The sequence below is a fragment of the Glycine soja genome, chromosome 3 (assembly GCF_004193775.1).
Source record: "Glycine soja cultivar W05 chromosome 3, ASM419377v2, whole genome shotgun sequence".
NCBI lineage: Eukaryota > Viridiplantae > Streptophyta > Magnoliopsida > Fabales > Fabaceae > Glycine > Glycine soja.
This window is the reverse complement of record NC_041004.1, coordinates 36,296,368-36,310,853: the sequence shown is the minus strand read 5'-3', so window position 1 is coordinate 36,310,853 and position 14,486 is coordinate 36,296,368. Positions and strand designations below refer to the sequence as shown.

At 31.0% G+C, this 14,486-nt stretch overlaps 2 protein-coding genes across 2 annotated transcripts; one reads left to right on the top strand and one right to left on the bottom strand.

Moving 5' to 3' along the window:
- Positions 1 to 1,768: 1,768 nt before the first annotated feature.
- Positions 1,769 to 3,531, bottom strand: LOC114406648 (putative methyltransferase DDB_G0268948). Its single transcript, XM_028369410.1, has 2 exons — positions 3,211 to 3,531; positions 1,769 to 2,684 (listed from the first exon to the last, which is right to left on the bottom strand). The coding sequence occupies exons 1-2, from the start codon at positions 3,358 to 3,360 to the stop codon at positions 2,049 to 2,051; spliced, it is 786 nt and encodes a 261-aa protein (XP_028225211.1). The 5' UTR covers positions 3,361 to 3,531; the 3' UTR covers positions 1,769 to 2,048.
- Positions 3,532 to 8,777: 5,246 nt separating this feature from the next.
- Positions 8,778 to 13,543, top strand: LOC114406647 (pyrroline-5-carboxylate reductase-like). The gene is made up of 7 exons (XM_028369409.1): positions 8,778 to 9,151; positions 9,247 to 9,295; positions 9,367 to 9,458; positions 10,843 to 10,915; positions 11,754 to 11,874; positions 12,434 to 12,539; positions 13,223 to 13,543. The coding sequence occupies exons 1-7, from the start codon at positions 8,951 to 8,953 to the stop codon at positions 13,403 to 13,405; spliced, it is 825 nt and encodes a 274-aa protein (XP_028225210.1). The 5' UTR covers positions 8,778 to 8,950; the 3' UTR covers positions 13,406 to 13,543.
- The last annotated feature ends 943 nt before the right edge of the window (positions 13,544 to 14,486 follow it).

Genomic DNA, 14,486 nt, shown 5'->3' with positions numbered 1-14,486 from the left:
TGATGACCCCTTAAAAAAACTGCAATTATGATGACGATATTATAATTTCAGTAGATATTTTCCAATTACAACCTCAATTTAAAACCTTAAATGCTTAATACAATGATTCATTTTTTTTGCTGAATAATACAATGATTCAAATAGTATCAATGAAACTAAACTATTTGATTATTAATGGATAAAAGTGTGTTACTTGTTCCTCCTCCACATTTGAATATATTTTCAGTCATTATTCCCTACTTCCAATCCTAAGATAAACTGGAAATTTTGGTAATCTTTTTATCATCTTCACCCCAACCAAGTTTATGCTTTTGAAGCACATCCTCCCCAAGAAGTTCCACTCCTTTCTCCTTAGTCGACTGACACTTTATGTAAGTAATTATTACAAAGGATGAAGTTGGTGTATCTATCAATTATTACAAACTGTTGGTATATGTAGATGTATATACAATTAAATTATCAGAAATAGTTATCCATTTTCGACAATCTTTATTAATAGTTAAGTCATCAGTCATTATTATTTTTAAAAAATATAAAAGTTTTAAATTTAATTGTAAATAATTTTCATTTTACATTATATTATATGTTATATTAGTAAATAAGATAAAATTATAAATGACAAAAAAATAAGAAATCAAAAAAATATAAAAATAACAAAATATTATTATAATATCTAAAAGTATATAATAATACAATAATAACAAAAAAAAACTGAGATTGATTGAAATTTACGGAAATGTGACTCACCAAATAAATAAGGAATGAGATTTATATATTTAATGGGCTCCATGTAATTTCATAAAATAAGAGGGATGTATCATAAACAAAATTTTGCAAATTGTGTTACTATATGTGGTTGGTTTGAATAAGAATTTGAATGTAAAATTAGATTTGGATGTAGATGAAGAAATAATACGGTTAAAGTGTATTTTTTTTTTAAAAAATAATTATTAATAAAATTAATGAATATTTCACACAAAAATATGATAAGAATAAAAGTGTTAGTTTTATTCTCAGATCATCAAATCAATTATGGTTGTGCATTCATGAGATGGTGGTGGTGTTGGTGGTACGTGTGGTTGCTAATACAATCCTTGCATTGTCTGCACTGTTGGATTTGTGGTTACCCCTTTATTCTATTGGCTGTGTATGAAGTTCAACGATCTTTGAGTACTAATCTTAATGGGTCTTGGAGTTAGAGCCTAGAGGTAGCGGATGCAACTTTCAAGTTCAATAATTGTTGCATAACAATATCTTTTAAATTTAGAGTATAATCAGCCATGGGTTAGAATAATAATCTTTCATTATTTCCTTCAACCAACTTCGAATCCCTTTGTTTTTTTGTGTAAAATACTTGCTTATATCCAACGGTACCTACTCATTATCCTTAGTTTTCTCCCTTATATTCATAAAATTATTTAATATGTTGTCAAATTTTTTCTGCATACATCACGTTAAGATTGTCTCAAAAGTTGTCTTTTCAATATGATAGATACCAAAATATGTTATTTTTATCCAATTGTGCTACTTTTTTAAAACCTGGTAATTTATCCACCAAAGTATACAGCATCCAGGCCTTACCATCGTATAAATTAATGGCATAAAACACATGCAAATCTTCTAGTTTTATATATAATTCCATATTATTTATTTTGTTGCTTCAACTTTCAAGTGATGTAAAAACAATCTTTATAATATGATATTGCTGGCGAATAAAATATTAATTTTACTATAACCTGAATCCAGCAAATACCTTAATTTAACATCATTAAAATAAATTATCAAGTATTTACTACAAGTACTTTTCTATCAAAATTTGGTTGACACACACAACAAAATTTATCAATACCAAATTACAAAATTAACATAGCAAACTAAGGCTCAACTCTTTCCAGATAAGTAGGAATTGTACCCTTCGAATTTAAAAGCTTTTGACTTAACATGAACGCAATTCAATAAAATTACATTATTCAATCAATGGATAAACTCATAAAAGTTGGTACTCGTCACATCTCCCACACAGTAAAAGCAACCATTTGCATATGTCTTTAGGAATCCCCTGTTCTTCCAATTCTCAAATAAATTGGAAACTTGACAACTTTTTTAGCATCTTCACCCCAAGCAAGCTTGAATTTTTCAACCACATCCTCCGCGAGAAGCTCCACTCCTTTCTCCTTAGCCGTCTGATATGCTGACCATGATCTTATGTAGGTCAAGAAATCATCCAAATCCATCATTGTTTCCGTCACAAACTCAAAGGGTCCTGTGTGATCAGCTCCATCCACGGGCTCAAATGGAAAATCAATGCTTCTATAATTGTCATCAACCCATTTACGAGCTGGGTCCCAATAAGGGCTTACATTAGTGGAATAGAATTGGTCAAAGACAGTGTCAAATGCATCACTAACTCTTGGCAAATAGTAACACCAAGCAGCAATGATTCCATGAGGTTTCTTGAGAACCCACTTCACTTGTTCGTAGAAGGTTGGGCGGTCAAACCAATGCAGGGCTTGTGCTATGGTCACAAGGTCTATGGTTCCCTTAGATGCCACCATTTGTTCAAGCTCGGCCGTCGACATGGTTGAAGGGGTGTGTTGGTATCTCACATTTGGGAGCTTGGCTGCAAATTCAAGTTGTTTGTCACTAGCATCTGTGGCTATCACATTCTTGTATATTGCAGCTAACTGAAATTCCAAAATAGTTTTGGTTAAGAGGCAGAGACAATGCTATATTTCTGAGATTAAAAGTTGTACACTATTTTTTGGTCTAGATGATAGGTGTTTTTCACTAGAGAAAGAGAATTTTATGTGAATCAGATAAAACCTCCTAGTATTTAAATTGAAACAATTTCATGTCAATTAATGCAAGTATTCAGTGGTAAAATATGGTTAGAATGTAAAAATAATGATATATTTCTGAGATTAAAAGTTGTATGTTATTTTTTTTAGTTTAGATCAGTGGTATTATCCACATGAAGTATTTTATTTGAGTCACGAATCTTTCTTTCCAATATTTAACACAGTTGCATATCAAATATTTAACAGAGCTGCAGCATATCAAGAACTTAAATTCGAAAATCTAGGTTAAGCAGGATCTCACGCCCGTGTAAAATATGTGAGAGTGCTTGTGGAAATTGACCAAGAAATATATATATATATATATATATAGGTGAAAGAATTAAGAAAGAGAAGGAGAAGAAAGAAAATTTACAGATTTGGCAGCTTGGCCGCTCCCAGTGCCGACGTCCCAAGCGAGGTTGTGAGAGGGAGTCTTGGAAGCAATGAATTGGAAGAGTTGTGGAGGATAGCTTGGTCTTGCATCTGCGTATTGCTTTGCCTGTTTCAAAAATAGCTTTGCCATCTCTATTGTATCTTAGGTCTTCAATTTCCTAGCAATAATAGTATGTATATATACAAACAAAAGCAAGAACCTTCCATCACTCTTCAATCATTTATTCTGTAATAACCATGATGCCATCACCCCCGTTGCGTCCTGAACATGGTCTACAAAACCAATTTCGATTCCTCTCTATATAAAGAGTGGTGAATAACAAACCATATTACTTAGTGGCTCAAATTATTGGTGCAGACTACCATGACTACTAGATTGTGATGAGAGTTAGTCGGAACCTTCTTAATTACTCTTACCACTTACTTTTATGGTGGTCCAGTTTGTAACGATTACTAGATATATTATTTAAGTTATTAATATGAGTTAGGTGGAACTTTTATGAATTATTTTTAAGAGTTTAATAACTATATTCTGTAAAATAATTTTATATTATTATTTGTATCACTTTTAACATAATAATTATAAAAGTTATCATCTATAATTCATCGTGGTTGAATAATTGTGTTAAACTATTTTTCATTTTGAATGCATAACTCTCTTTTTTTTCGCTATTTTTAATAAATAAAAAATAGTATTAAGGGAGTAGATAGAATTTATGCATTTGTCTTTGTCGGTATTATATTTTTAAAAAATTATAATGTATTATCCCTTAACGAATAGTGGCTCTGATATATTTTTTTTACGCAAATAATACAATATAATTACATAAATAATAGTCCTTCCAGATTATTTACACAACTAATATCAATACATCATTTACTGTTCAAGTAGCGAACTTGATTCTCCCAAATCCAATTTCTCACTCGGCTTTTTTTCGATGTCGTTGAGAAATTGGGATTAGTCAACTCGATTTCTCAGTGTGATTTTGTTTGTTTTATTTTTATTTTTCTGGTTTCTAAAAATAAAATAAAAACTCAATTCTAATTAATTATGTAATTATTTGTGTTAATTAATTTTAAGTTGTTAAAAATAAAAAAGTATGATTAAAAATTATATATTGAAATTAATTAAAATGAATATTACACAATTGACTTGAAAGTGAAATAAATTAATGAATTTTAAATGATGAACTAAATTCTTTTATAATTAAAAATATTTGACTGTTTGCTATTTGTGTTAGTTAAGTTACTATCAAGTTACTGGTGATGCGGGACTGAAGTTGTATGAGCCTCTACTCTCATCCCCTTAACTTTAGGGATTCACCCTTTAGAGTGTTGAGAAAAAAAAGAGCATATTTTCACCAACATATTACATTGGTTAAAATATATTTTTTATATCGATATGTATATTTCTTTCGCATCACTATAAAAATATCATGAAATAGATGAAAAAATTTAGATGATTGTCATTTGTGATATAGTCTTTTTTGAACAAACATTAAATCAATAATGTTGACATATAATGTATTGATAAATGCATTATATGTCAACATATAATGTATTATATTAACATATAATATATTGATAAATTAAGGTGAATAATGGTAGTATGATATATTATATTAACACATAATGTATTGATAAATACATTTCATATTTTGTATAGTAATTCTAGTTTCTATTATCAAAATAAAAAATGAAAAATATTAAAATAATAATATACATATTATATATTATTATCTGTAATTATAAATGCTATAATAATTGCAGTTTGGTTTCATAGATACCAATCACAAACTAAATCAAACTGCACAATTTAATAATAAAACAATTCAATTGAATAAAAAAAATATTAATTAGATTTGGTTTTTAACTGTAACAACCACAATTATATTTATTAAAGGGATTTAATTTAGTTACTTGAACATGATATGTGAATTATTGTAAATCCTAATACGATAAAAAAAATATAATTATGACCACACAACAACTAATATATTCATAAGTATAATAATCATTGCTAGTTTACTTATGGAAATGGAGCAATAGGAGTCTAATCTAATGATTTTTTTTGTTAAAGTTAATAGCTATAATTTTTTTTACGAGGTATATTGCATTATTATGTAAACTATTCAATATAGCATAGTAATAAGTGTTATGCATACCTAATTTGTAAACTTAAATAACATAGTAATCCTTTAATTTTTTTCTCTTTTAATGTTTTTTTTTACTTAAAAAGATAAGAATTTAGTTTCTCCTGAATTTTTAATTCGAGAATGCTAAAGTGAGTAATTTACGGTATTTTGTGTTATTTTTTTTGTAGAATTTTGATATATCAAAAGAGGATTGGAAGATGTTGAAAAATTGGAGAAGTGCGCTCAAATGCATGCTCAGCGCAAGAAGCCAAATAGGAAGCCAAGAAGCCAAATAGGAAGCCAACTGTATTGTGTGTGGGCGCTAAACGCGCATTTTGAAGCTTAACGCATGGTCACTTAAGTCAATTTTACTTTACATGTGTGCTTAAAGCGCATATGCAAGCTTAGTGCATAGTCATGTTTGAAAAACATAACTGCGCAACATTTTGAAGAATATAAAAAGGGTTGCATTGTGCTTTTGGAGGGAGTCGACAGCAAGGGCACATAGAAAAAGCAAAATACTCACTTTGGAGTTCTTTTTCTTCCATTTCTATGTTTATCTCTTGTTTTTGTGTCTCTCATGACTATAAGAGACTAAATTACCCATTGTTGAGGGATTTGGATACTAAACACTTTTTTATGTATGTAATGATCTTTAGTATTCATTTAATGTTTTTTCAATATAAATGCTTCTTTTCTAAGTTTATTGTCTTGTTTATGATTTGATCACTCATTCACTTGTATGTTATAGGATTTTAATCATTGAGAAATATTTTTACCCTAAGAACTTGAAGGAGCTTCTAGGTAATCCATGTCTAATGATAAAGTGATGTTATTCAACCTTATTTATGCATATTTAGTCTTAAAGCAAATGACTTGATTTAGCTCAGGAATTAGGAGTGAAATTAAGATATTTAGACTCTTTCACATGGAAGATCATAATTAGAGTAGTTTAATTGATGAAAGTAATAGTTAGAATAACTTTAAATGGTAAAAAATATTTAACATTGTATTAAGAGTAATTTTGGTAAGTCAAACACCCAACATTTCCACAAAAAATTACACCAAATATCATTTTCCATTTCCACCTCAAATGTTTGTTTGTATTGTCTATTGCATCTTGCTCTGCTTACCTATCCTTTGTTATGGTCTATGGTCGAAGTTTATATCTCTGCATTATCACTCCGAAAGATATTTAGTTTTAGTCATTTATTTGCTTAAAATTTGATATATACAAACTTTGAGTACAATCAAAGTCAATGTAGATTTGATACTGGGTCTTACCATTTAAATGTTACTTTGATAAATTAGTACACTTGACAAGGAGTTAACACACAACCAATTGTAACATACAATATTTTTAATTTTTTAGTGTAATAAAAAATTTGAGTATATCTTTTTTCTGAATTTTGATAACTTTTTTTGTCTTTGGTATAATAAATTGATATTTATAATAATTTTTAACATTTTATGATGATTTTTTTAATACTTTATGACAATTTTAAAATTTAAATTTATGCAGCTAAAAAATAAAAATTATTTTATAATGATTAAAAATCACTTCAAAGTGTTAAAGAGACTAAAAATAACTTGTCAAAATTCAAGGAAAAAAATAAAAGTTTTAAATTTTAGAGACTAAAAAACACACATTTTAAATTCAATGACTAAAAGATTAATTAATCCTAATTACATCATAAACATTTAATAAAAATAATAAATTATTATCTATAATAAAACAACAATATTTTTTTAAAAAAAAAAATACTATTATCACCTTATCGGAAGGAAAGAAAGCGCATCCAATGATGCATGATTTCATTGATTTGTTGTATTCAACAATGACAATAGAAATACTAATATATTATATATTGTTAAAATTAATGTTGCATCACACAGAATTAAATCACCGAAAACACAAATAAAAAATTAGAACTAGGATAAATACTCACGTGGGCTCGAATGTCTTTCAATGTCCGTCTATTTCAATTTTTATCATAGGTAGTACAAAAGAATAATAATACCAATTGTACTCCAATTTAAGATCACATCCAAATTAGAAAAACAGATACTAACAAAAAAAAAATCAACATATTATTGGTGCTAATGAAAATAAATTTAGATTAAAAGATCTCCGATTCAAATCTCATAAATAAATAAAAAAGACGTGGTTAAAAATAAAAATTTTACTAAAAATGATAAATCATTTATTAATAAAAATTAATCATCAATAAAATTAATAAATACTTTATATTAATAACCTAAAAATGATATAAAAAAATATATTTGTTTAGTATAAAAATTTGGATGACGTGTCAGACTTTCATCTAATAAAAGTTTAGGTGATATGTTTATCACTTTAGTATCTTAAGCAAACTATTAAAGTATAAATAATTCACTTTAATCTCTAAAAATTTTTCTCTTACATAAAACTGATTCTTTTTTTTTTTTTAATTTTATGTACTGACGATTTTAATTTTGACCAAAGTAACACCTCTCGATTTGTTAAGTAGTTTATAAATTTAATGTGATTAATTATAGAAGGACTAACTTTGAGGACTAATTTTGAAATAAAAAGTTTGAGAGATAAAATTATTATTTTTTATTAGTTAAAAGTTCATGTGAGTTAAGTTTTCGGGACTCACTAGTATGAAGATAGACATCAAATTTTTATTTTATTTTATTTAAATAACTTTTGATAAATAGTCTATTTAGTCTTTCAATTATGTATTTGCTAACAATTTAGTTTTTTTATTTTTAAAATGACCAATTTAATTTACAAATGTTAAGATAAATTACTTCAACCATTAAACAAATAACAATTTAGTCAAGTATCTATAACTATTAACAATGAGAATTATCCTATTTGGTGTCTATATTTTATTAGACAATTTTACTCTTAAATTCCTTTTTAAATTTTAAATTTTTCTAGATTAACTTTCTACTACTTTTATATTGTTAGTTTTTTTTTATTCATCCATTTTTTATTAATTGTACTTAATTTCATTTTTTTATTATTTAAATTTTTGAGACCTCTACCCCTAGTGTCACTTAACTTCAAAGTGGTCCTAAAATTATACTACAAATGTTACCAAAAATTAGCCTAGCTGATAAATATATTGACAATTTAATCCTTAAAATATACCACTTTTAATGTTAGAGTAATCCTCAAACTATGCTACTAATACTTACTAACTAATTAGTTCATAATATACATGACTTGTAATAAATGATTGAACTAATTTGTCACAAGATTTGAATATATACAGACTAAAATGATCATTTACAAAATGTAAAAACTAAATTCTCAATTAATAGATAATTCAGGAACTAAATAGCTATTTATCAAATTATTATTATTATTATTATTGACAAGAAAAGAGTTTGTTACGAGCACCTTTCCTTCACGTGATGCCAAGTTGAGTATGCAAGTGAAACAAACCACTGCAAGGGAAAAAGTGGCCAAACATTTCTGCGTGACTGCGCCACTTCTTTCTTTCTTTCTCTGCTTCCCTAACCAACTGAACCAGCAACAACATCAACACTTCCGCTAATCGAAATTGATTTCTCTGCTACGTAACCAAAAAAATGGAAATCGTTCCGATTCCCGCCGATTCCTACAATCTCGGCTTCATCGGCGCCGGAAAAATGGCCGAGTCCATTGCCAGAGGCGCCGTCCGCTCCGGCGTCTTGCCGCCTTCTCGCATTCGCACCGCCGTCCACTCCAACCCCGCCCGCCGCGACACATTCGAATCCTTCGGCGTCACCGTTCTCCCCTCAAACGACGACGTATTCATGTTCCCTCTCCTTTTTTATTTTTTTCTCACTGAAACAATAACAAACGCGACGCCGTTTTTACATTCTTTTTTTCCTCGCTCTCGAAGGTCGTTCGCGAAAGCAACGTCGTCGTTTTCTCGGTCAAACCTCAACTAGGTATTTTTTTTTTGCGTCAGTGTTCATTCATGTTTGACTTGCGTTTTCTCTTACGTGCTGTGTTGTTGCAGTGAAAGACGTGGTGTTCAAATTGACGCCGCTTCTGACGAAGAACAAGCTTTTGGTTTCGGTCGCTGCTGGTACCAAATTGAAAGATCTTCAGGTTATCGAATGCAGCATATTTTTTTTCCTTCCTTTTAATTTATGTATTTGTGCTGCTTTTGGACTACAATTTGAGTAAGAACAACATAAACAAAACAGAAAATAATAAAAGAATTTAATCAAACGCACTTATAGGGTGTGCATGATTCCCCGAAAAATAAGGGAGTTGATTGTACAAAAATATTTGTTCAACATTGATTTTAAAGAATACAATGATGGACATTACAAAATATAAGATTGATTTTAAAGAATACAATGATGGACTCATGGACATTACAAAATATATAAGAATGATGGAGGATAATGTCTAACAAAGTAAAAGTAAAATACAATATTATCCTTATTTTTTAACTTTTTATTATTTAATACTTTTTTTTATATGGGCTTTCTTCTCTAAACCTCTCTCACCAAACATTAACAACTTCACCGCCCTCCTCTCTACTGTGTCATGTCAGAGTTTTCCCAATTCACCTCCCTCCTCGCCTTCGCCACATCCCTTGCCGCGGATCTATTGGACCGCTCCTCCCTCTCCATTCTCGGCGTCCCCAACATCTACCTCGTCGCCGACAATCACCTCTCCCCGGCTGTCCTTGCCGACATCCTTCGCTACATTCCTCCGGTTCCTTTCCTGGTCCCCGACCTTTGCACTCTCTCCCCCTCTAGCAAGCTCATTACCATGCTCCTTCAAACCATTGGCCGCGCCACCAACAACTTCGGCTCGAACCTCATCCACGACTCCCAATCTGGTGTCATCTCGTTCCGCTCCCCTGCACCATACCCCCCTTCTAATGCCACCATCCTCTCCTTCATAAAGAAGTGCGATGGTGCCGGAAAACCACTAAGCACTGCTGTGCTGCGACAAATCGTGTTGAACTTCCTCCTCGCTGGCAGGGACATGTCGGTGGCGCTAAGCTGGTTCTTTTGGCTCGTCATGAACCACCCCACCATGGAAGAGAAGATCCTCGCGGGGTTAACGACAGTGCTTACTTTCACTCACAGCGGCAACCAACGGTGCTGGACGTAGGAGACAGTGGACTTCGAAGAAGCAAAGAAACTTATTTACTTAAAAGCAGCGTTAGCTGAAACACTACGTGATAATAAATTTATGTTAAATGATAAAATAATTTAAAAAGTTTCAAAATCTTGTTTTTTATCTTTTCTTAATGCAAACCAAACATTGCACGGTATATGAAGAGTATTATAGTAAAATTTACATTATTTTATCCTATACATAAAAACATTAAACAAGATACAAAAACAAATATTTTCTCAAATTGACATATTTAACATGGGCTCTGCATGTAGCTTTTCTCCTCTTTTTTAGCCTAGTAGACATAATTAGGTTGCATATTTTTTGTGGAAAATGGTTGTTTCATAAAATGTAGGAATGGGCTGGGAACGACAGATTTATAAGAGTGATGCCTAATACACCTGCTGCTGTAGGCGAGGCAGCATCAGGTATTATCTTTTTTTTTTTTTTACTTTTAAAAGCATATTGTAATTTGTTCCTCAGTTACTTTTTAAACGCAGAGCAGAATGAGAATGGATACTGCGTGAATTATTTGTTTAACTTGGAAATTCCATAATTGACTCTGAATTCTAAATTGTCAGTTATATTTTTATACTTAGTTGCTCTGTGTTCATGTTTTGAAGAGTTTCGATTGAAAAGTTATTTTGTGATTGTCAGAATTATCTGATAAAAGACTTATTTAATTTCATGATGCTAACTAAGGTCCTGTCTTGTGAAGTATACAGCTTATGTCGACAACTACATTTGGAATTCGATTGACCTTTAATATTTATATTGGATGGTTGTTATACGTTGTATTATTATGCATTTTTTATGGTTACTTTGAGAGGAAGATGATTATTAATTGACTTTGAGATTTGGGGTAGACGAATGAGGCTCTTTTATATACACATGATTTATTATAATAGTCTGTGATAGTGGTTTTGTTCTTCATTTTTATGAAGGGTGGGGTTGAAAGGCTCCCAAAAGTAGTCTCTGATATGTACACTTGTTACAGTTTGATCTTGTAGTCTCAGCATTTTATTTTTAATTTTTAGTTTGAATGCATGAACTGCATGGGCAAATAATCTCAATTATGAAGAAGGCCTTCCTTCCTAAATTGCAATGTCAAGAATGCCTTCTCTTACATATTATGGTCATTCGGTACCTTGTATGTTATTCTACAAAACAATGAATACTCCGTATTGCATTGCTCTCTGTATTAATTTGCATTGTTCTAAGATTACAGACTTGAATGAATAGACCACTAAAGTCAAACTTTGACAGTTATGAGCTTGGGGGGATCTGCAACAGAAGAAGATGGAAATATTATAGCCAAATTGTTAGGGTCAATTGGCAAAATATGGAAAGCTGAGGAAAAGTATTTTGATGCTATAACTGGCCTGAGGTATGTAGATCTCATTTTCTAAAATCACAGAACAATATTTAGATATTATCTGAAAAATCACACGAAATTGCACTTCATCTTTGATGAACATATATTTTCTTGGGAGGTAAGTGATGATACTATCAGAAGGTTAGAAGATAAGGATAAGTCTGCCATTTCCATGCAATTTTTTTTACATTTGGGAGAACAAAGGAAGAGTGTCTGGGCTCTGAATGTTCTATTGGGTGTTTATTGTTTAATGCCTTTTTTTTTTTTTGGTTTTGGGTGTACATGAAAATTGAACTCAGAACTCAGGCTTCTACCCTAGCTCCATACCTCTCATTCTCCTTCATGCAATGCTTGTACTTTCAGTCCCATTTAGCATTGTAAATTGATTCCACATGTTCAAGTGATTTGTGAACCATTCCCCTATTTTTCACATTTTGTCTTAGTGTAACGTCTGAGTGCTGCAACGGCTATTCATCATCATTCTTGAAAGCCTTATATATCCCTATAACTTATATTTCCTAAAGCTTGATTTGTTTACTAAAACTTATTTTATTTTTCCTAAATTGTTCAGTGGCAGTGGTCCTGCTTATGTTTATTTAGCAATAGAGGCTTTGGCTGATGGAGGAGTAGCAGCTGGTTTACCACGTGATCTTTCATTAAGTCTAGCTTCTCAAACTGTAAGTGAAGTGAAATACTATCCTTTGACCATTTAATGAAGGAAGTTCATACTTTATTTCTCCGAATGTTTATAAATCTGATGGTTGCTTTTGCATTGTCTTATACTGCCATTTTGCCATAAATCCAGATATATAATAATAAAAACATATTTAAGACGAGTCAAGTATGTTGCAATTAGTGCATTTTAAATTTCATGTTTCTATGGCACGGTATTTCCAGTTTGCCAGGATAAGAACTTCTGGCTTTATAACGAAGTTGAAGATTGTTTGAGTTTCAGCGTTATTATTAGCTTTAGTGTGTATAAGTCCAATAAACAGACTTCCATCTATACCAAGTGTCTAACAACGAATCAAAAATTGGATTCAAGTAATTTACCAAGTGTACCTCTTTGTTGCAATGTTACTAAACAGGTTGAGCAAATTAATCCACCATCTCCGGTTTTAGAAAATTCAGCTACTACTACACTAGTGCATCCCAATTGCGTTGATCCATCCTTACATTTGGCCCCAATTTTTTTACTAGTTTTAGTTAACCAACACGTATCTGCACATAGGCATGATATACTAGTATTGCAAAAGCTTGAATATGGAAGCAAATATCCTACAGATATTTTACCTTACCTACATTTGAAATCTCGTTTTTATAGTTGTTTTCTTGACTTGTCTATTCGTGTATTTTGCAGGTATTAGGAGCAGCATCAATGGTCATCCAGACTGGGAAACACCCAGGACAGCTCAAAGATGACGTTACTTCTCCGGGTGGGACAACAATTACGGGCATTCATGAGTTAGAAAATGGCGGGTTCCGTGGGACACTGATGAATGCTGTTGTTGCTGCTACTAAGCGCAGCAGAGAGCTTTCCTGAATCAAGAGATTAGGATTCTACTTTTTTAGGCCAAAATCTGATTTCGGTAGAATTTTCAGTTGCTATTATGAGAACTTGGGACTTTTCTTCGAGATGAATTTTTTTTCGGAAAAAATGTAAATTATATTAAACTCAAAATGATACAACAATAAATAGGGCATATCCTGCGGCTAGAGAAAATCAAAAGTCTCTTTAATACAAGAAGACCTATATCAAGAAGTTAAAACAAATGCAACAGGTGCGCTTGTCTATACATAAGAAACTTAATCTTGTTAATAACCTCTATTACAGAAAATTGATAATCTTCAAAAATTAGTTTGTTCCTAGATAGCTAGGTGCAGTAGACTGTAATTGCTATAGTCAGACAACAAAATTTTCCTTGAACACCTGATGTGGATCTGTCCCTAATTAAAGAGTCAATAATGCGCTGCAAAGAAGTGAAACGCCTGTGAAAATAAGTCAAATCTAAAAAAAGTAGCTTTGTCAAGAGTAAGCAGCCGGTTCTTTTTAACAAGTCTGAAAGACATTTTAGGAGAAATTGTTGGGTTTCACATAACAGAACACCAACTAACAGTATAGTAGATTTGACACTTCTAATGTATTCATAGACTTTGAGATGAATCTTGCGATAATGTTTGATCATAGCAGTCATTTCGGGCTAGCCTAGCATTATGAATGGGTGTTTACGAATGTCAAGGATTGATGTTTCTTTGCAATGCAAAAGAGGAGTACTAAAAGTAAAATAAAACACTTGGCCACTAAGAGTTGAATTCGTGTCTATATGCATTGTTCCTAATCTTTCCACATTTCTTTTGTTTACACGCCGAACATGATATGGTTGAAAGGTCATGAAGATGCCGCTCTCAAATCAGATGTCAAACCATGTAATAACAGCCACGAGATGATTTTGTTTTATGTAGAATATAATTTAGGTTATGTTTAGTGAAAACAGCTGATAAATTAGTCAAAAATTAAAATGTTATTTGAAAGTTGGTAAGTTAATTTTTTGAATTAGGAGTGGTTGGTAAAAATAAAATTAACTATTAAATTAGCTTATAGATATAAAATGGTGTGAAAAATA

What these genes read in the sequence shown, in the direction of transcription:
- LOC114406648 (XM_028369410.1), bottom strand. Translation starts at nt 3,360, where the DNA reads ATGGCAAAGCTATTTTTGAAACAGGCAAAGCAATACGCAGATGCAAGA. An exon ending in GCGGCCAAGCTGCCAAATCT is followed by an intron (nt 2,685 to 3,210) that starts GTAAATTTTCTT and finishes TTGGAATTTCAG; the next exon opens with TTAGCTGCAATATACAAGAA.
- LOC114406647 (XM_028369409.1), top strand. Translation starts at nt 8,951, where the DNA reads ATGGAAATCGTTCCGATTCCCGCCGATTCCTACAATCTCGGCTTCATC. An exon ending in TTCTCCCCTCAAACGACGAC is followed by an intron (nt 9,152 to 9,246) that starts GTATTCATGTTC and finishes TCGCTCTCGAAG; the next exon opens with GTCGTTCGCGAAAGCAACGT. An exon ending in CTCGGTCAAACCTCAACTAG is followed by an intron (nt 9,296 to 9,366) that starts GTATTTTTTTTT and finishes GTGTTGTTGCAG; the next exon opens with TGAAAGACGTGGTGTTCAAA.